Here is a 22,836-nt window from a genome sequence, read left to right as displayed (position 1 = left end):
AGAAAGAAAGAAAGAAAAAACAAAGGAAAAAATTAAGGAAGAGGGGCAGATGGGAAATGGGGTGTCCCTCCAATAGTCCATAGCTGGAGTTTCTTCTCTTGTGTTGTGTTGGTCTCCTGGCCAAATCCCACGGTGCCTACTGGATTCTTATTCAAACTGGCTTCCTCTCTGTTCAGCTGAAGTTCCTTTTGGCAGAGATCTGCAGGAACTGGCTTCCTCTTATTTAAAGCTAGGAGGGAATTTGCAGAGGGAAAATATTCAAGTGGTTGGAGGAGTGGGAAAACTACTTAAGAGTCCTCAAAATGTCATACTCTTATTATGGGAGGTCACACACAGCCTTCTGTTCTCAGTAAAGTTAAACATGTCGTAACACTTTTTTGTCAGACTGGTGCCACTGCCATGAAGTTGTTCTTCTAGTGGGTATTGCACGTGCCTGACATGAGTATTGTTTAAGACCTCTTGACTTTGACTCAGCAAACAGGTCATTGAGAAAACCCATTTACTGGCAAGCAGAAAGGCTTCTTTAGCGATGCATCCTTCTGCCAAGTGACAGCCTGCACAAAGACACTCAATCTGGTAGGCAAGAAATCCAAGGCTGCTTTTGGACCTGAGTCCTCTGAACGCTAGCTTACCATGTGACTGCAGTCATTGGCAGTCATACGATGGTTAAGTTAGGTTTTATTCAGGTGGAATTATGGTATGCCTTTAACTAGATGAAGCCTGATATTCAACAGGGAAAAGCTGGGTAGAGAGAGATATTTTTTTATTGTAAAACCTCTGAAAAACATACTGCTCTCTGTCAATTTTGCATGTGTTTGAATATTAGCCCTATGTATTGGCTCTGGGGTTTCCTTGGGGAGCTCAACAGAAAGCCACTGCATGCTGCAGGCCAGCTGAGCCTGAGGCAATGTGTGCTGGAGAAAAGACAGACTGAGGCTTGGCAGCAGGATGCTGGTACACTTCACCTTTTGTGGGGGATCTGGTGAGGTGTGTTTGCAGATTTGAGGGCAGGGGTCTGCTGCTTAGGTAAGTTGTTTCTCCATCAGTAGGTTTTTCTCTACCTTGTAGCTGGGGAAGAGACGTGGAGGATGGAAAAGACAAGGAGGAGCCAAAGCATTGTTTGTCCTTGTGTAGGATTGTGGGGAAACCCAGCTACTTTCCCTGAACTGCCTTCTGTGCTTTGTTGCAATTCCTTGTGCTGAGGCATGGCTGTTTACAAAGACGTTGCAAAATGTGCTTTCTCTGGATGCCTCAGTCATCCAGCACCTGAAGCCCGTGCTCCCAGTTTTCTTCAGACAACATCTGGTCCTCTGAACTATGTCTTTTCTGCTTTTTCTCAGGTCATTGCTATGACTGTTTTCGTGCTGTCTGGTGCCAGCCAACTCCACCCCCTGCCTCTCTCTGCAGCTCCAGAAACCCTCCTAAAACACTGACTGGCAAAAATCCTCCACCCACGTGTGTCAAACGTGTGCCTTTGTTTGGGTGATGGCACGTGCCTGTATTTGCTGATGTTGCTCTAGCTGCTGGGTTCTGCAAGCATCGTGACTGTCTCCTCCAACTATCTTTGCAGAATAGTGGTGTTTACACTTCCCCCTCAGCTCCCTTCCAGTACGCTTTAGCCCAGCCTGAACTATTTTTGTGCAACAATTGAGAGAAGCAGCAATTGCTCATATGATGTGTCACACCATAAACTTTGGAAGGTAATTCATTCCAGCAGTAATTCTAGGATTCTGGAACCAAAAATATGGCCTGTTATTCATCTCCGTATCTCATAGCGTAATCTAAACCATTTATTTATTTACACAGAAAAGGTTTACCTAAAAGCAAAGTGTTGAATGTCAAGAGCCACTGTTGCTACATATTCAGAATAATTACTTGTTTTATCATTTGTTTTTTAGTTCTATGCCAGTGTTGGCCAACAGTTCAGGTCGGGTGATAGAGATCAGAGAGCCCCCACGTGAAACCTGGGAGAGCAAAACAGAATAATTGTTCTATCTGGAGTAGATTATGAAAGCTTGAACGCATTTGTTTTATGGTTAGGTAACATCTACAGTATTTTCTATTTTGAATGCATTTTCCTTCTATATGGAGGGAACTTTCAGATGTGTACACAAATACATGAGGCTGTGCATATTAAATGCATTGGGGCACATTCCTTCTCCACTTACCCTGGTATAACTCTGGGTGAACTCAAAATCGGGGATACTGAGCTAAGTTGACCCTAGAATTACTGAGTGCACAGTTTGATCCTTAGAATTCTTCTGTATGCTTCAGAATTGAATTGTATATTCATGGAAAATACAAGAAACCTGAACAAACAATCACAAAAGCGACCAGAGCTCAGACAGTGCGTACCCATTTGCACAACTCTTGTACCATGGGACACATTTCATTTAGTAAAGCAAAGGGACCCTACAAGAACGCAAAAGCAAAAAGAGCAGTGAAGAGGGAAGAGCAATTGACTAGGAAGGCGGGAAAATACATGAAAGGAGTAGAACAATCTGGGATGAGCTGAGAGGGAGAGGTACAAGTCGGACGCAGTTATGGAGAGTGGATATGGAAGTCGATAGGCTGCTTATGTGTTGGGGTCAACTGTGTATTTTTCCTTCAGATATATCAAGTTTTCTTTAAAGACCTTGGTTTTTGAATCAACACTGAGATGGGGAGAACAGCATCCATCTGAGATATTCCTGTACTGTGGCATAGACTTAGGAGAGGAAGAAAGGTGCTGCTCCTCCTCCAGGAGCAAAGCAAGATGGCACTGAAACCAGTGTCCTGTCCGGTATGGGAAATGAAGTCTCCTGTAGGCTTAACTGGCATTTCAGTCTTTTCTTTTCCCTGTGCAAAGCCATTTTGAAACAAAACTGTTATTGCCTCTTTTGTTAGCTGTGCTGACAGACCTCTTGGACCCAGTGTAAGGGATGTGGAAGGTACTGGAAGTGTAGCCCAGAGCAAAGGGTGGGTATGAAGTCAGCTCTGCTGAGGTAGGTAGGGTGCCTGACCAAGCATCTGTTAAAATCAACGAGAGAATTTGTCCTTAAGGCACAGATAGCAAGTTCCAAGTAATCGTGTGCATGTGGTTGGCTCTGTCTCTCTGGTTCAGGTGTTTGCTCCTGTTCCCCGCAGCTTTGCTCAGCCTGTGTAGGAGATATGCCTGCATTTAGTAATGCGCTTTTTTTAGTCAGTGAATTCAGGATGATTTCCTCATACGTATAACAGGTTGCCGCTCCATTCTGTTAATAATCCGTATTGCGTATCCCACAGCTGTGGAAAATATCAACACTTTGATGTGTGGTTTTTTTTCCAACTTTCGCAGAGGTTGTGTTGTGCTGCCAGCAAACAAACTGGTATATCATGTTTCTGTTACCCATTAATTTGTTCGTCCTCACCAGAATGACTTCTGTGGTTTGCTGTCCAAATAATCTGTATAAGCCTCTGTGTTCTTGGTTTTATCTCACTAGATGGAAGAACTTACTAACCTAGGACTGTTTCCTTGGTGAATCACCTGAGGGTTTCAGAAATGGTTAAGTAGAGCTCTGATTTGCCTGTTGTCTTATCTCACAATGAAATGATCTTTCTTTAATGTGACTAGTCAGGAACGTAGCTCGCAGGCATTTATGGCTCTGATACTTCTCCACATTTCACCCAGGCAGCTGTCACACATGTGGTGTTTAGCCTTGTCTTCTTATCAAAGGTATTTCATTAGAATAATCTTCTAACAGCAGAAATGGATCCAGATAACAATGTATACCACAACACTGACTTCTGGTTGTTAAACTATTAAGCCCAGACTCCTGTAGTTTTATTCTTCACGTCCTCTGCCAGTAAAAATTTGTTTTTGACTCAGTCAGTCAAATGACCTGGGTCAAATTTGGTTGTTGTATTTTTTTGGGTTGCTTTTATTTTCTAAAGGAAGACCAAATTGTTCACTACTTTAACCTTTCCTTGGCTTGTGGAAAGCAAGGTAAGGTTAGCCAAGCTGGGAACTGCCACATGCTTTGATGTGTGCTTGGCATTTCCCGCGTGAGGAGTGTGGCCAGCTGTGTTGTGTGTAACTTTGTCTGCCTGCTGTGGAAGACCAGCAACCCCAATGCTATGAATTGTGATGATGTAGTTGGCTGCAGCTGGAAGCATGCTGTGAGTGGGTGCTCACATCAGCTGCGAGGAGGGATGCCTGTTTGACTTGGGCTGTTTTCTGAGTGCTGAGAGTTAGCAGTCAGGTCAGTAAAACTCCAAGGCTTTCTTCTTGTTCCTCCTTGTTGTAGGAGTAAGGTGATGCAAGAGATCCTCCCAGGCCAAATCAAGGCACACAGCAGATATGCAAGTGTAGCATCTCTGGTGCCTCCCTCATGGAGGGCAAAGGGATTGTGGCATTTCTTGTGCCGTTTGTTGGCCTCGTACCTGTGCAAGCAAGAACCTTTTCCATCAGTTCCATGCAAAATTCAGTGTCTCACAGGAAGACCAAGCACAGCGTTTCCCTCTCTTCATCCTGGCAAATGAGCAACTGTCACTTCGGTAACAATCACTGAGCTGTTGGGGCTCAGAGCATGCATTGAAGGACTTCCTTTGTTGCAGAGCTGTGAGGAAATGAGGAGCAGGGGAGGAGGATTCAGCGCGCCTTTGTTGCTCAGCTGACATATGCTGTTAAATCATTATCTGGCACAGCTGACCTGGAAGTCTGCAGCACCCACTCTAAATAAGAAATCTCAATAAATAGATATCTACAAATTTGAAGCAGATCAAAGCAGATACTTTTATTGAAATAGTTTAGTACCTCTGTTAAAACAGTAAAAGGAATCAGGTTCTTTAAGCATGCTGTAGCATAGCCAGCCTCCTCCTTTTGTTCTCGTGTGGTGTTCTGCACCAGCAGTAAGAATGAAAACACTTGGATAGGGGATAGCAAATGCAATGATGTAAAGTCCCCTCTCTTCTGTTACATGCTTTCATGATGAGCTTTGGCTGACATGGACAGCACTATATAGTGTTACATTTAAAAACAAAGTTTTACCTTTTAGGGTTTTGCAAAGTTGCTCAGTTATAGAGGTAATGAGGAGATTGTTTCTCAAGGCTGCTTTAAAAGAAAGTGGAGAGAAAAAAAAAAAAAAAGTGCCAGGAGATTGGTACCAAAATAACTTTGTTTTTAGTGGTACTTTTTCTTTTCTTTTTTCTTTTCAGTCATGTAAGAGCTAACACTTGGCTATAGTTTAAGAAACTTGTCATGGAAACATAGAATCTCAAGTCGTATGCCCTATGTGGGGAAAAGCCAAATATGACACATCTTGTAAATATCAACTTGGAGACTCTCTCAGAAAGTAGATGACATTAAATGTCCAGCATTGTGTGTGCTGAGTATTTGAAAATGGTTAATGACATTGTTGCCTGCCCTTTGTTACTGATTTCCTCGCAATAACTTTTATCTGTCATCGCTCAAGGGGATAAAGAGCTAAATTGTCAGGCTGGGCTTGCAAAAGCAGCTGTTTCTCTGACCTGGGTAGCTGTGCCTTAAACAATGGTGTATCAGTTGAAAATGGCGTAGTTTTATTTATTTATTTTTATTTTTGAGATTGTTTGTGCAAGGTTAAAGCAATAAATCACTTATCGATTATCACAAATCAATTATGATTGCTAACAATCCCCTCTCCTCCATTTTTCACTAGGTGGCAGTGAAAGTAATTGACAAGAAAAGAGCCAAAAAGGACACTTATGTCACCAAGAATCTACGGCGGGAAGGGCAGATCCAGCAGATGATCCGCCACCCAAACATTGCCCAGCTGCTGGATATTCTGGAAACTGAAAACAGCTACTACCTTGTCATGGAGCTGTGTCCTGGTGGCAACCTGATGCACAAGATCTATGAGAAAAAGAGACTTGAAGAGCACGAAGCACGCAAATACATCAGGCAGCTCATTCTGGCAGTAGAACATCTTCATCGGGCAGGTGTAGTTCACAGGTAATCTTAAAAACCCTCTCTGGAACAAATGTATCCCAGAAGCAGTGTCTATGCATGTGTTTATGTAGCAAGGTGACTTCCTTTTCAAAATGTATTCCAGCCAGCGTTTTGGCTCATCTTTATAATACTGTTTAGATGTTCAAATTTTAGACAATAAAGGTATCTCCAGAAAGCACTTGCCTGAAAGTTTAACTTTAGGTGAGCACAGAGGAGATGCACCAACTCCATGTCCTTAAGCATAGGCCCATACTCCTGTAGTACTGTTTTGCTTTTGAAGCTTTGTACCGCTGTTACCTAATGAGCAGCTGTGCTGTTCCTTTGAGGGCGTTGTCTCTGCTGTTTGGCAGGTGGAAATGCAGCAGTGCAGGGAGATGAACCCATTTGCCCAATATCAATCAATGACACAGATGGGATGAACCATAGAATCATTAAGGCTGGAAAAGACCTCTAAGATCACTCAGTCCAACCACCAGCCCACCTCCCCCCACGCGCACTGCCCACGTCCCTCAGTGCCACATCCACACGGCTCCTGAACACCTCAGGGACGGTGACTGCACCACCTCCCTGGGCAGCCTGTGCCACTGCAGCACTGCTCTTGCTGAGAAGAAATTTCTCCTAATATCTAATCTGAAGCTTAGGGATTGGTTGAGATGGGACCACAGAAGTCCCTCATTTGTCTTTTGTTTGCTCTTTCCACTAATCTTATTACCCCAATGGGACTTCACAAGACTGAAGAAAGAGGAGTACAATGCAGAGTTTGTGGCTGTTCAGTTCATCTCACAGTATCTTCTCAGGAGAAACCCAGAGCTGATGCTCTGTGATGTATTTCTTTCTTTAGGACCTTCTTTTAATCAGTGTATAAGCAGGATGTGGACCTCTTTGCAGAAAGATGCTGTAGTTAAAAGTTCACCTGAGCTCAGGGAGAATTAGGACAAGTTAATCATGCAGAAGTCTTCTGAGGGTTACAGAATAAAGTATAGCCATACCATATCTCTGTCTAAAGTCCATGAGCAGCACCTGGTAGAGGATGAGAGAGTGCAGGTGGAGATATCACACATGACTGCCTGTCCCTGTTTCCTTCTCCAATTCCGTGCTCTTGGCTGCTATGGAGACAGGAGGATGGTGGGCTGAGTGTACCTTTGGTCTGACCCAGTATGTCTCTTATTCTGTTCTTAGGTGTATTTATAGGGAGCTGTCTAAGAAAGAGACCACATTTTCTAAATTTGGGCCAACTGGAGTTAAGTCTGAACTCCCACGGACTTTGCCATGTGACACCAAGCAAGTCATGTAGGCCCCATCCTCTCAGTATCAGGAGCCAGGCACCTGGATACTTCTGCAGATCTGCATCTGAGTCTCCTAAACCGTGCTTACACTGTAGAAGATGGGAGCTGTCATAGGCACCAGTCCACAGGGCTGCTGTGCAGGCAATAGCCCCCCAGTTGTGCCCATCTGGCCCTAAAGCTGCTTTTTTTGGTCTTGAGGTCTCTCTGCTTGTTCCCTGTGATCCTTTAGGATTGGTGCCACGAGGACAGATAACCTTGGGTGCACTGAGGTCTTATCTCAAGCTAAACTTCTGGTACCACTGTAATACAAATATTTGAGCAGCAGCCAGGTTTAGTCTGTAGGTTCTCTATCAGCAGTTGAACTGCTGACCTTTTTAAATTATTAACCCTGCAGTTTGGGGCATTGGAAAGGAGAAAATCTACTTATTGCTTTAGGGGATCGATTTGTATCCCATACATATGGAAAGGGGGTCAGGAAGAAGGAGAAAGGTCAACATTTCTGAGATGGGCAGAGAAAATGCTGTCAGGAAGAGATGAGGATGCTGAGCTGCTAGCAGCAGAACCTCTCACTGGAAAATTTGACCTCTTCTTGCTGGCATGATGTCCAGTGCGCTTATGGGGGGCTGGCAGGACTGGTTCCCCTCTTGATCAGAGAAGATTCAGATCCATGTTATTTGTCCAGATAACTAGCAGACCCAATTCTGTTTTTACTGTTAAAACATTTTCTCTAGTTTAGTTGTTCAGCATCTTCAGGTGTGCTGTTAACAAGGTACGTAGGGCAGCATGGGGACACAAAAAACACGGGCAGCCCAATCCAGACTTCTTCTCTCTCTTTTGCATGCAGAGAGATGGGAGAAAGACTGGTAGTCACCGCTAGAGCTATCCTTCAGTTTCTTGGGCTATTGACTGCGGCAGCTCTAAAAACAGACTACTCAGCTGAAGAGGGGGGAAAAAATAGTGCAGAAGGCTGATTCATGCTCACCCTGGATGAAATGACAGTGTTCTGTTGTTGTTATTATTGTTATTTTTAAAGCAGGTAAAAATAACGGCGCTTTCATTGAGGTGGTGGTGGTGATCTGTGGGCGTTTGCAGTCGCTGTGTGTGAAACAAAACACGGCGCTGTAGGCCGGAAAGTGGTGTGCTGTTTGCCTCTCTCAAAATACTTGCATCATTCACACCGATTTGGGTAGAGCATTGAAAAGTATTCACTGAACCACTGATTACAAAAGTCACCAGCATTTTGTCTGCGTTATGCAGGGAATAATCTAGATCGCTTGCTGCCTTCTGTAATTCAGGGTGAAACGAAGCTGAAAATAAGTTGTATGAAACTGGAATACGTTATTTGATGGATATTGCTCAGGTAGCTTCATGATTTTCAATCAAGACTTGGCATGACAGAAAAGCACACGGATCTTTGGAAAAGAGTTGGGACCCAGAGCTCAAAAGCAGTGCTTCTTTTAGGAAGCAGTAGGACATGCAAGCAGTCTGAAAAAACATCAAGAAATCTCATTTTATTTAGAGAGGGCAAAAAACCCACACATGAGTTTGACTCTGTTTTAAATAAGTATTTCTTTTCCTATGGTGTACAAGACCTGCAAGCTCCCCAGTGCAGGAACGGTCTCTTTGCTGGGTCCAGTTTTCAGAACTCTTTGACTGCTTTCCTGAAAAAGAAAATGCTGCTCTTCTAAATATAATTTCACATAATTGTTTGTGTTTCATTCCTTTTATCAGCCGAGTTGGTTGGCTGCTAAAAATACGCTTGCAACAAGCTTAGCTGTGAATCAGGTAGGAATATTTATCTTTCCCTCTGACAGAGGAAAACAAAGCCAAATGGCAGTATCTGGTGAAGCATTCTCTTTTCAAAGGGTGTTTACACAGGCCTTCATGCTGTCAAAAGGCAGGATGAACAATAAGCCCCTTGGGAGAGTAAGGGCAACAGAGAAAATGAAGTGAAAGCCTTGGTGCTTGCAACTGCATCCCACAGGAAATTCTCAACAACCCTTTAAAAGTCATTTTAACAAAATTCAATCCCATTCAGTGCAATTACTGTCAGGATGTCAAAGAAAAGAATTTAATGATGTATTGGTAGTGAAGGTAGCTTTCTGTGTTCTCCCTTCTCCAGTCTCTGTGGCAGTATATTCATACCTTCCTGCCATTTTGTAATTAAAAGCAGAAGAGGAGTCTGAAAGACAGAAGAATATACCTGAGGCTTTGAGCGGAGTTTTTATATTATTCCATAGTCTCCTGTCCTTTCCCTGGCACACCTGGAAGAGTAAGGTGAGGTCATGATGAGTTGCTCAGGGTGTTGCAGGAGTCCTGCCTTGGTACCCGCTGCTTTGACATGTTGGCTTTGGTAACTTCCCTCTTATTAATTTTAAGTGCCAGTAGTCTGCTTGCTGATGCAGTGTTTGTGACAGCACTACAGAACAAAGTCTCCTTTTGAAGTGCAAAGCTGGTTTGTCTTTCTATTTTATGTCACATTTCAAAACTACCTTTGGGCATTCTCTCTTGGATTGCTCTGCTGTAAACAAACTAAACATTGTGTTAGTAAAAACAATGGACTGAAATCCGCATGTACAGATGCCGCTGCATTGAACTCAGGGACTTTGTGACTGATAGAAGCAAAAAGGAGGAAATAACACTTTGATAACAAAGCAGTGTCTTTGAAGTGTCTGATAAGATGATGGTGAACCCGTCTCTACACCCTTTCCAGCTCTTTCGTGGGGCTACAAAGTGAGCGTGGTAGTTGAGATGTGATTTTATGTGGTACGAATCTGAGATAGCTTGCTTGATGCAGCAGGCTTGTGTTGCTTAGTGGAGCTGCTGGCTTGAGTAAGGATTTCCAAAGTGGTCTGTGAAGCTTTATGCAGAGCCAGGGAAAAATCAGTTCTACGAACAAAAGAAGAAACTCCAATCCCAAACAGACTGTCCTATGGAGCATGTCCCACTCTCAAGGAGACTGAAGGTCTCTAGCAACTTTGTGTTTTCTCCCCATCTTGATTCTACCTACTGTGCTACTTGCACAGCTGCATGGCCCTCCCAGTCACAAAGCAGCTGTGTCCAACTCCACAAACCTGTTGAAAAGTGCAAGGCATGCGCAAAATTATGGGGACCTGCAGGGACCTGTGTGTATGTGTAGTACTTAATTGCTCTGGGACTTCCCATTGACTTCCAAGAAGGACTTCAAGTGTTACATGAGTCACAGCAAGTAGCTTGTATTCTGCCTTGCAGTATACAGCCATTAAATACAAGCAAAAAAGAAAAAATGAAACCCCAGAATAAATATGCTGGAATGTTTGCTTTTTTTGTTTGTCAAACTGATTGTAATATTGTGCATAAAATTCAGTGTTCCCTAACTTTTGAGTGCAGTGGTGCTGTTTTTCCCATTGCAGTAAGTTAATGTAAATATTCAAACCAAGTAGTGACTCAGGTAAGTCAGGTAAGTACAATGATGACAATAGTAATGATGATAAACCAAAACCGACTCTGTCCGTGTGCTTGGAACCAGACAGAACTCACATAACAAAGCATTTAGGAATTGGAGCAAAAATCTGTCATGTCTCTACAAGGTGACCTTAAAACAGATATAAAACCAGATTGTACAACTACACTTTTTGTCAAAACGAAATAGCAGGTAATTTGGTGTATTGTTAAAGTCACTTAAAGCAGTCACAGAATAACCCCTCCATTCCAACCGGCCTTGTCCTTGTCCAGACCAGTAGGCTCTATTTGTAGTTCTGCAGCCCTGGCTATGGGTGCCAGGTTCTTGCTGAATATCAGCACTGGTCTTATGTGTGCACTGCTGGTGGAGTGACTGCTCAGAGGGATCGGGCTGCTTCATGGTACTTCGTGTGGGCTTCATGCCCCCTGGAAAGTCTGTGTCCATAGCTGCAGTGGATCTCCAACTATGGTCTAGTCCAGCTTTTCTTGGTCTGGTTTTGTACTGGCTTTGTCTTGCTGAGTCTGGTTAACATGGAATCATCTCATTAGTCTGTACCAAGCAGTGAAAATACACTGTTGTAGTTTTCAGCATCACACAAGAAGGAGGGCTTTTGTGTTGATATGGACTGACAAAAATGCAGTACATGTGAACTGTTAGATCAGCTACCACTTACTGGCAAGTCTGCTGAGAACAGACGTGGCTGAATGGCTTTAATTAACCAGGTCTGATTGCTGACTATACTGAGGCTCTTATTTTTCTCGGGTAGCTCTAAGATTCCCCCTTAATATTTATCCTTGCTTTTAACATTGAATATTTTTAAATATCTTGCCTTTGTTTTTTAGCTCTTCTGTTGTTTATTTGTTATTCTAATTGCATTTCTTCTCACCTCAACTTATAGTTTTCGTCTTTCCATCCTCTTTCCTTTAGTTTTAAAAGCTTACCTTTTCTTTGCTGATGTTTAAGGTACTCAGAACTTCCAAATCTCCATGCTTCTTGCTTTGAGTGATTGCGCTGAGTATTTCAGCGTATGACTTGAAACCCCATTTACCTCTATTGATTTTTCAAGTCTTTTTTTCTTTCCCATGCTGTTTTTTTTGGCACTCTCCCCCGTTAAATACCCGGCCCCGATATCTTTCTAGAGGCTAATCACACTGTCTGTGGAAAAATCTCCATCTGCAAATAATAAAGGCATGACACGTGAAGAAATAAACCCTTTTTTGGCAGTGGGGGGAAGCAGAAGTGGGTTGATCTGGACATATCAGTCTTGTACCAAGCAGTTGCTTGGTGCATGGTGGCTGCCATTCAACAGAAGCTCCCTTTGGAGGAGGCAGAGAGGTGGATCTGTAGCATGTTGTGTTGTATGAAGTTTCCTGCAAAGAGAAGAATGCCACCGAATAGCTGAAATTCACAAAAAAAAATTTCTGATAGGTATATGTATTATTTGTCCAGTTTCTTTTTGTGCGTGAACTAAGGAGAATCTGCAAGAAGGGCTAAGTAGGTATGGAAACATCTGTTGGGAGATCTTTGTGACTGTATTGATAAAGTGAGTGTCATCCTACATACAACTACTTTTCCTACACGGTTTTATTTGAAACATAGCATGGGCATAAATTGAAGTGGAGAGAAACATTTTTTAAAAAGGCCTGGAATTGGTCACAGCTAGTTTTCTTTCTTTACACTTTGTTTGGTTTGGTTGGTTTACCTGTCTTACTTTATTAAGCATTTTATCTTCATCTGCAGTATTCCTCATTACTCCCTTTGCTGTACAGAGGCAAAATACCATGGATGTCACTGCTTTCCCATAATCATAGCTGATGTCTTTATTATCTAGTTTTTTTTCCAAACCATACTGGGAGAAGTATCACTGCCAGTCTGAGCTATTGATCTCCCAGCATGCTAATAGTTAGAAATATTTTGTGTCTGGATTGCAGAAAAATTCTTGTAATAAAAACACAACCAACTGCTAGAAGTCATGGAGTGATTTCTCGTGTTATAATTAACTTTTATACTGTATGTAAGCAGTTTGGGGTTTGGGGTTGTGTTTGGGGGCTGGGGTAAGGAAGGGTAGGGTGAGGAATCATCTCTGGGATTTTTTTTTTTTAAACATAGAATGTGATTTAGGAAAATGCAGTCACATTCGCAAATGACGAAGAGCACGTGCACTTGTGAACGCTTACTTCATTTTGCATGTCAGCAGGACATTCAGTGACCATGTAGAAGAGGACTGGTTCTGTTTCTCCTCCCTCCCAAAAGGCTGGCTCTGGCCCCCAGCATTGTAGGCAGTAGCAGAGAAGAGCCATTTGGCGCCTCAGGTATCTGCAGAAGATAGCTTATTGAAGAAGCTTTGATTATCAGAAGTAATGAGAAGATAACCTGCAACTGAAAAACAGTTTTGAAAGATTTCCTTGTACAAGGTTTCTGCAGACTTGGATAAGAAATCCTAAGAATCTGATTAGGTGATACTGACAAATGTTTGTAAATTCATTTTGTGCATGAAGAATTGGGGTGAACCCCTGTGTGAAGGCACTGGTAATTATGGAGAGAATACAATGCATGGAGCTTTCTGCTTTGAACGTGGAACTGTGTGTGCTGGTTTCATAATACCCGTTATTATATTTGCATCTTGTAAAGAAACTGATGAATGTGATGGGAAATTGCTTCATTATTTCAGAGCCTCACTCAAAATATTTTATTTCTTTCAGAGACTTGAAGATAGAAAATCTGTTGCTAGATGAAGACAACAATATCAAGCTCATTGGTATGAACCTAGTTTGGCAATTCCAGTATTTAAAATTGGTAATTTTATAAAGAGAATTCTTGAGTCTTCATAACCCTCCATGTGACAACTGCTAATGTTGCTGCAGAGAGGAGCTGGGAGAGTATAGATAGCAATCAAGCTGTTCCTGACAGCTTCTTGTGAAAAAATGTTCCAGTTATTTCAGCTTTAACTGGGTACGGGCACAATCCTTCATCTTCTAACAAGTGACTTTCCTATTTAAATTAGGAACCTTGAAAGAATTAGAGAACTAGCACCACAGAAGTCATTTATTTTATTATCTTTATAATTTCGTATTTACTGAGGGATGGATTCTGCCCCCATATGCATATGCTTCCGCTGAAGTCAGTGGGAGTCATACACATTTTTAGCAGCTGGCAAAATTTGGTCCTCTATTTATATTCTTTAAATTTTATTCCGGAACCCAAAAAGAAATTATTTTAGATGGCTGTTTAAAAAATAAAAAGATTAATTAAAAAATAGAGACTTTGTTGTATTCAGGAATCAGTTGTATGCAGTGCTTGATTCATTCAAGTCGAGCAGACATTTTAGATTAATCATCTGTGGGTGTACTTTCTCACTGCCTTTGCATAACTCCCATTAACGCTAATGTGTGCACTGCAAAGAAAATATGCCCTTTTAAAAAAAAATAATAAACATTTATATTTATTTCCTTGCCTCCACTTTTGCCAACAGCAGTGTCTGTGGTTGCAGACTTAAAACGCTTGCCTGCCTTTCTTCAAAAGGTTTCATCATCTGAAAAGGAATGAAAAACACTTAACATTGAGGTCAAATGGACAGTCACTGTAATATATGAAGCACATACGTCTCCAAACAAACAAGAAGAGAATGGTTAATTAAATTTGAAATTCTTAAAAATTACTTAGGGAATTCAGTCTCTAGAAGAATTACCACAACTTTTAGTTGGTACTCTGTAGTGAATCAAATGTCTCTGGAAAAATAATAGCAAAAGAGAATGCTGCATTACGTCAGTTACGGGTCAAGAGGATACTGATATGTTACCATGAATCATTCATCAGTAATGATGGATACCACCCATTATCTTGATTTAGCGGATAAGTGAGACCAGATGGTTTGCAGCAGTGCTGTATGAACATCTGATAGATTTAAAGAATTTCTATAACTTTCCTGTTATTGAGTGTTTGATTACACAATGCTATGTGAACTTGACATCCAAAACCAAATCTAATCAGATGATATGTGTTCAATTTAAACTTACATGCCAAAAAAGAACTTCAGAGCTGTTTCTGCAGTTTAAGTTGCTTCAGTTGCATAGAAAGGTCTCCTCACAGTGGGTGGTGTGGGATGCATAGAGAAAGAGACAGATCTGTAGCCCAGCTAGCATTGAGATAAATTGTCTTCAGGTCTGCAGCCTGATGTTTTTAAGCAGATTGTACACGGTATGTATTTTAAAACAAAGCAATTACATCCCACTGTCCAGCTGGGTATGTTATTGAAAAATAAAGGTTACCTTATTAGTAATAATTTAATTGTAAGCAAAAACAGATTGCAAATCAGTCATCTCAAACACTTGCATTTTATCAACAGTCAGCTGAAGTCCGTTGTTTCCTCTCCTCCCATTCCCAAAGGAAAATCTCTGATCTAATATTCCAGAAAAGCCACTAACTTGATTAAACAGCCCCAGACAGTTAGGATTTGTTTTCTGGTACAAACTGAATGTCCCACGTCCTGCTTCTGTGCAACACACTCAACGGAAATGTTTCAGCACCTGTCTGGAGCTGGTGGAATATACCTGTTCATTTTCTTCTCACTGTCCTCCATGCTTGTTCCCTCACTCAGATCATTCCTCTTCTAGTAAAGTATGTAGTGTCTTCCTAGAAACACGATGAATCGGTTTCATTGTCATGTAGTGTAGCCCAGGAAAGTTCAGCACTAGCAAAGAGTGTTTTGAGGGATTATATGCTGCTTTTCATGCTTTCAAGGAAAGACACTGAGATACAAAGCATCGCACATTAACTGCTTTGGGGTAGGAGTTTACTCTCCATGTCTGGTGTAGCAGCAGACGCTCTAGCATCTAAAAATGGAAGATGAAAAATGTAATGTAAAGTGACATTGAAAGTTCCTACTTGTTCATGCATTTCAGTGAGAACTGAATCCTTTGAGTCCTTTCTTCATCCAGCTGCTTAATGACACTTTTTTAGTTAGAATATATTCTTAGATAGTATTATTAGAAAAATTCCATTTGCTGTGCTAAGTGGACTTATTCTTAGCTGTCTGGGTAAGTCTCAAGTCTGAGAACATTGGGAGTGGAAATGCTGGAAGTAATTCACTTCTCTTTATCTACCAGCCAGTGGTGGCAGGTGTCTGATAAAGATGCCATGAAAGGTCACTCACAGAGCTTGTGAAGCCCTTGGCTGTCTGCTCAAGGACCTGCAGCACCAAAAGGATCTTGCCTATATGTAGCTCTGCTGAGGTCTCTGGAGCGCTGCTGGCGTACACAGGGGTCAAACTTGTCCATGAGCTCTCACTTTGTACTAAGGCTTGTGCTATTAAATAGTTTCTTTGATATCCCAACTGTCACAGCTTCAGAGATAGCCGTGTACCCATAGCTTAATGTTGTAATGTTGATTTCCTGGAGGCGTTGAGAAGTAGTGTAATGCGATACTTCGATAGCATGGAGAGTGGGGGTGGTGGTGCTTCCATGTCATAATATTTACGCTGGAAAACCAAGTGTGGCCTTTGATCTGAAATCTGTAATTAGCTAGGCTTATTGAAAGAAGCCCAAGACAGAACAGGGGTAGCAGTAAAGTTATCAGTGCTAGTGGTAATTCCATTCTTATTGAGATTAAAAGTGCATCCTTAATGCAAATCAGCCGGTGATTGTAATGCGCTGCTATGGCATTCATAGCAATATTCCCATTTATTTTGCAATGAAATCCCTGTCCCCAGTCTGCATGTGTTTGCACACATTTTTAATTCCAACAGACATGAGAAAAAAAAAAAAAAGTACACCAGCTGAGTTTTAATGAACGAGCACAAGTCAATGAGATGTTTGTAGTTTAAGCAAATAGGATAGTGCAAACTTTCACAGGAGGATACCTCCATTGATAACGACAAGCAGATGCTAGTTTGCACCAGGTCGGTATATAAACATTATGTACTTGATTGTAAAGCACTGTATTGCAGTCAAATAATTTTGAGGTGATATGTCGTAGTAGGATAAAGACCACAACTAATACCTTGTAGAGGTATTATTTATAGGAGTTTTTCAAAGTATTTAACAGTTGACATAACCTCTCTCAGGCCATAGCTAATAAATAAATTAATTAAGTGGTTCCTCAGAAGTATTTGTGTAAGCCCCAGGGATAACACATATCTAGCAAAGATGTTTAAACAGTGTCCAGAGACAGTTATTTTCCATCAGAGGCAAGGAAATTGCCTTGATCCTCCCTTCAGCTGTTACAGTGCGCTCCAGCAAAACCCTTTGAGCCTCTGTGACTGTTAAAATATGGTTGTGCTGCAGTTACTTCCCTCTCAGAGAGCCAGCCAGTCCACACTGTTCTTTAAGTGCCTTAACCCACACAGTCACTTTTATATGTGTATGTTTTGTAAGTATTATTTGTTTTTAGCCCCATTTCATAAAGGAACTAGGCTTGCATGAATGCCTTGCCAGGGTGCTTTTAATACCATAAGGGACTCCTGTCTGATTTCTGTCATATTTGGCATGAGTTGAATACTAAAGGACAGGGTATTACTTCAAGTCTCATGCAAATAAGCAGGCAGATAAAGGAGAGGGACCTTGATTAGTGGAGGGAGATGTGGGCTCAGCAGTTACTTCTCATATTTGGTCTACAAGATGCAATGCTCTCAGCCCAGTCAAGCAGGTGGGTAGCACACCCAGAAGGCTTTATGAGATGTGTGGATGCAAGACACAACTCTATAGGAGCAGGGTTCAGTGGTCTACTACTTTGGGCTGCCTAATTTATATGCAAGATCACTTTCATTTTAAACATACTGATATTATGAGAAGTTTTAAGAAGACTGAATGAATAGAAAAGGAGATAAACAGATGTCAGTGTTCTTGATACTAGTATTTTTGTTGCAGCTATCATGAACAGCAAGCTATTAATAAATGTGAACATCTTTGATTGTGACTATTCTAAGTCTTCTAGTCATGAATATATTGCCCTGCTGCAGAGGCAGATTTCCCAGCCCACATTGCCCTCGTCCTTGTGAGTTTGCCACCCTTCTTCCCCTTTATTATATCATAGAATCAAATAATCTTTATGATCAGTAAAATCATCCGGTTCAACCATCAAGCCGTGCCTGTGACTGCTCTAGTGCACATCCCTCAGTGCCACATCCACACGGCTCTCGAACACCTCCAGGGACAGTGACTTCCTGGGCAGCCTGTGCCACTGCTAAGAACTGTTTTTTCCTAACATCCAACCTGACCCTCTCCTGGTGCAACTTGAGGCCATTCCCTCTCGTCCTGTTTCCTGGGAGAAGACCCCCACCTCAGAATAAACTACTTTCAGGTGGTTGTGGAGAGTGATGAGGTCTCCCCTGAGCCTCTTCTTCTCCAAACTGAACAACCCCAGTTCCTTCAGCCGCTCCCCATCAAACTTGTGCTCCAGACCCCTCACAGCTTTGCTGCCCTTCTCTGGACGCACTCCAAGGCCTTGATGTCTTTTCTGTAGTGAGATGCCCAAAACATATTCCAGATGGGGCCTCACCAGCAGGTTGTTTGTCCTCTTTCAAGACCCTATGCAACTCCTCCTGCTTTCCCTTTTCATCTCTGATGCCATGACTTCATAATTGCTTTCTACCAAGCCAAGTGTGGGCCACTGGGCAGGGTGGGCATGCATGCCCTGACTGCATGATGCCCCTGGCCTCTTTTGCCACTGCTGCTGAACAAGCCAGAGGCCATTTTCACAGCTGCTCTCTCCTAATTTCTGTTCTTGCTTAGTGTTTTAATTTTTAAGATCCTTTCTGAAACACAGCTCACCCTGAAGCCATACCAGTGCTGAAGTAGACAAAGGAGATGGGGAGAACACCCTCCGTGGCGCCAGCCTGGGCTTGGGCTGGCAGAGAGCACTTGTGAAACTGCAGTCTCATTCAGTGCTGAGGGACCATGTCTTGCTCCTCATCGGTTCATGATGCCAACTTTTGCCAGTCCCTTGCTATTCCTGCCAGCAGAGAACATCAGATACACCCAGGGGCCAGAAATGGCATAATTCAAGACAGAAAGAAAGGGAGAGAGCCAAATCAACACATTCCCCTTCTTGCTCCAAGATCTCCCTGCATTGTTTTAGAATTGAAATGCTGACACTGCAACCCTTACTGTGTGTAGTAGTTATAAAAACAACCTCCCTGCCTTAAATGTGATGGCTCCTTTAAATGAAACAAAGGAAAATGTTGGAGAAGCAATACTTGGCCTCATAGCAAAGCACCGCCACAGTACGGAACCCCTGACTGCCCAAAGTTAGTTTCTTCCCCATGGCCATCATGTACGGCATGGCACAAACTCAACTCCAATTGAGCTTCCAATTTTGAGTGAAACACAGTTGCTTTGTGTATAAAACTGATATTCATGCATGTTTCCAGACTTTTTCTGTTGCTTGTCAAAACCTCTTTTGATTTAGCACAAATTGTAGACAATTTTTCATGTGACTGATTTTTTCCTAGGCAGTTCATTGCATAGCTTTTGGTTAAAATGTGCCTTTTCCCTTTTCTGTTTTGCTGTTTTACAGTTTTGCTGTATCTGTCACTTTCATAACTGTGTCTCTATGCTTTTCACAGACTTTGGACTGAGCAACTGTGCAGGCATCCTGGGTTATTCTGATCCATTCAGCACCCAGTGTGGGAGCCCAGCATATGCAGCCCCTGAACTTCTGGCAAGGAAGAAGTATGGGCCCAAAATAGACGTTTGGTCCATGTGAGTTACTTCTCTAGTTTATAATTTGTTACTTTTATTGTTACCGGCTGCTCAAATGGGAAATAAGCAAGAAAATCTGTTTAATTAGCGTGACTCTTCGAACTATTTTATACGAATATCTTGATTTGAAGGAGAGCTTTTGCATAACCGTATGTAGATTGATAGAAAGCAGAACAGGGTGTGATTGCAGTAAAGCCCAACTTGATCGATGACTTTGAGACACATTAGTGAGACACGTGTTGTGTCTTCTGGCACAAGATGATGAACATCTTTTTCGTTTTCCCTGAAGGATCCTCAAGCTTTTACACAGTCTCTGTGCACTATCCACGGTCAAGTCTGGCAGAAGTTGTGAAATCCATTCCAGTCATCATTTTGAAAGTATAGCAGTTAGAAGGGAAGAAGAAAAGGCCAGAATATTTGTGATGCTGAGCACCTAGCAGTGTTCAGGCAAAAGAATAGACAGCTACAGAGGAAGCTGAAAAGATGTTCTGGAATCATTTGCTTGTGGTACTGTCAGTACCTTCTGCCCTCCTGTTGGCTATGGTGTCAGTTACCACTGCCTGTCCTGAAGAAGAATTAGATGAAATCAGCTAACTTTTAGCTTTTATTAGTATCTAAGGGTTTTCCCTCACCAGTGAACTGGGGATAATAAAATATTAATAAATTTAAATAAAATTATGGAATCGCATTGTTTCCGAAGTTGAAGTGTTTGAAATGCTCTGAAAATACAAAGTACTGTATAAGTGCTGCTCCTGCTAAGAAAGGTTGGCCATTGTTTATATGTGAGACTAGGACATGGATTAATTAATCTCTCATATTGGTCAGCATTGTGATACCTAAAGACTCTAGAAAACTTCCCCTACGGAAGCCTGATCCTGTAGCCCATGCTCCAGGGAGACCCACAGCTAAACTGTCAAGCAGCTACTTCATTTCTTACCCTGCAGTGGGCCATCCCTCCACATCAAGGGTGAGATTACCAGCCCTGAGGAATGCTCTTACTGGTACTGGAATGCAAACAGAGCACAGTCATTCCTGTAAACCATTTAAACTTCTCCAGTAATAATATCCTGCTTTTTTTTTTTTTTTCATCTAAGAAAGAAAAATATGGTTAACCCCTGCCCTTCCTCATAGCTGAACAAATGGTTGCTGTGATCATAGTTCATAAAAGCACACTGGTTTGGTTTCTTTCTGTTCGCATGCATTCATTCAGCAAACTGGGAAAACCAATTCCCCAAAGGAAGGAATTCCACTCAATTGAATTTAAAGCTCTTTTAAGAGGGAAAAGAGTAAGAATCCACTTTTCATCGCTGGCTCTGCTGGGTATAAATAAGCAATAACTTTTCTGCTCTGAAAAATGTGATTGTTCACACCTGATCTTTGTGCTGCACCCGAGGCCATGAGGGTCAGCAGAAACCTTTGTGCACTGAACCAGGACCAGTGATGTTCCTGTTGACATAGGCAGTCATACCCAGGGCAGCAGCGGGACATGGCTGCTGAAAGCATGGCATTTAAGCAGCCTGATGGGAGACATAACTGTGAAGCAAAATTGACTGAGAATTTGCCTAACAGCTGGGCTTGGTTCTGTGAGTCCCAGCTTATGTCCTACAAGTTGTGTGACCCTCCATGAGCAAACCTCTGCAAATTCGTGCCCAATCATTGTGTGCAACAGAAGAGTTCCTAATAACTGTCAGACATTAAAGATGACGTACAGTCAGAAAGTCTAAGCCTAATTATTTCCTTGTTCTTCCTGATTATTTTGGTTTCTTTTTCTGTGTTTTCTTTAAGTGGGGTAAACATGTACGCAATGTTGACTGGAACATTACCTTTTACTGTGGAGCCGTTCAGCTTAAGAGCTCTGTACCAGAAAATGGTGGACAAAGAAATGAACCCTTTTCCCACCCAACTCTCCACAGGTAATCAAAAAAGTGCTTTCAGACTTATTCAGATCCAGTTGGTTGGAACCATTGCATTGAATTTTGGATTGCAAGTTGTGTTACCAGCATGGTATGCTAATCATGAAAAATGGTCTTTTTGATTTTAGTCTTGAGCAGATCTGCAGGAGTTGTTGCAGTATAACTCCTTTTGCTTTAACTTAGGTGTATAAGCTGAAGAAACACCAAGTTGTACTGAATATGAGAGGAACAAATCTGTGAAAGCCACTGAAATTGCTTTCAGAGAATAGCTGGTCAGTTTTTCATGTTGAAATATTTTAGCATAGGTTATGGATATATAAACACATTATTTTGGAGTAACACATTCTTGGGAGTTTTCATGATTAGGATTGTGTGATCATAGAATCATAGAATGGCTTGGGTAAGGTGGCCTTGAATGACCTCACACGTGTCATGAAATAATGACACACACACAGAAGGTTATTTTGGAACAGTGACCTGTGATAAACTTTGTGTGTTCATAAAATGCAAATTTGTTGTTGCGTTAATATTAGAAAAATTAACTTTTCTTCAAAGCCACGTCACTAGGCAACAGAATCATTTTTCAGCTTATAGCAAGACTGTGTCAGCATTTGGAATGAACTTGCTTTGTACTTTATTTTTGTGTGCTAAATTTGATGTTCATGGAGAGCTTCTGTTCTTGTCTGGCAGACTGTTTGCAAGGAAATTAAAAGATTGCTCATAGAAAAAGGGTGAATGATCGTGTATTTTCAGTCAGTACACTAATGACAGCAAATCACTATCATGGGGTATAAGAAAAAGCCCTTACAAGTTGTTTCACAAGATGAATGCTCCAAGTACAGATTTCCCTGCTTGCAGAATAAATAGATAGTTAAGGATTTTCTCACATGGTTTATCTGTGAATGAAGTCGAATATGTTGTTCCTCTTTCACTCAGCATCTGTACGAAGTACATGTTTTCTGCCAGGAATAAATGTTGCTGGTGTGTTATAAAGTGGTAGGTTTACAAGTGATGGGATGCTGCAATCTTGCTTTGTATTTTATGTGGTTGGAGTATTTGCTCTTTCCATTCTGGAGACTCCCCTGTAGGATTCAGTTGCACAAAACCACTGTTTGAATGTTCTACCATACATAGAAGCCCCGCTGAGTAAATTAAAATAAAGATTATACTGACTGTTTCACACTGTACTGATCTAGAAGCCAAATCTTTTGCATCAGTTGCAACAAATTACTATTACTCTTGAATTCAGGGACTTGGATATAGTTGTAAAGATTTGCCAAGTTTGCCAAATAGTTTACTGAACTGACCTCCCACAGTGAGGCTTTTACCAGAAAACAGCTGTTGTTTAATGGCTGTGCAGTAGCTTTGAACTGATGTACTGCCTTCCCAATCATTGTTTTGTTTCAAGCACAGCTATCTTTGCGTGGGAGGTTTCACTGACTTTACAGGGAGAACTCGTGTTGAAGTCTGAATCACCCATGAAAGGTCTGGAGAAGACCAGACCTTATGTAGCAAAAAAGATAATACTACTTTTGACAGGTTTCCTTTTGCT

The 22,836-nt window shown here is 41.8% G+C and overlaps 1 protein-coding gene across 1 annotated transcript in view; it reads left to right on the top strand.

Moving 5' to 3' along the window:
• The window catches only part of HUNK (hormonally up-regulated Neu-associated kinase), a gene marked incomplete at both ends in the record, with an annotated part of 54,447 nt that overhangs the window by 13,433 nt on the left and 18,178 nt on the right, over positions 1-22,836 (top strand). Inside the window, 4 exons of the mRNA XM_079547670.1 lie at positions 5,658-5,950; positions 13,378-13,433; positions 19,236-19,371; positions 21,157-21,284. Of these exons, the coding sequence (XP_079403796.1) occupies positions 5,658-5,950; positions 13,378-13,433; positions 19,236-19,371; positions 21,157-21,284 (613 nt within the window). The remainder of the gene's footprint in view (positions 1-5,657; positions 5,951-13,377; positions 13,434-19,235; positions 19,372-21,156; positions 21,285-22,836) is intronic.

Source organism: Tetrao urogallus (assembly GCF_951394365.1).
Source record: "Tetrao urogallus genome assembly, chromosome: 1".
Classification (NCBI taxonomy): Eukaryota; Metazoa; Chordata; class Aves; order Galliformes; family Phasianidae; genus Tetrao; species Tetrao urogallus.
The sequence above is the reverse complement of the archived record's forward strand: the minus strand, read 5'-3'. Positions and strand labels throughout refer to the sequence as shown.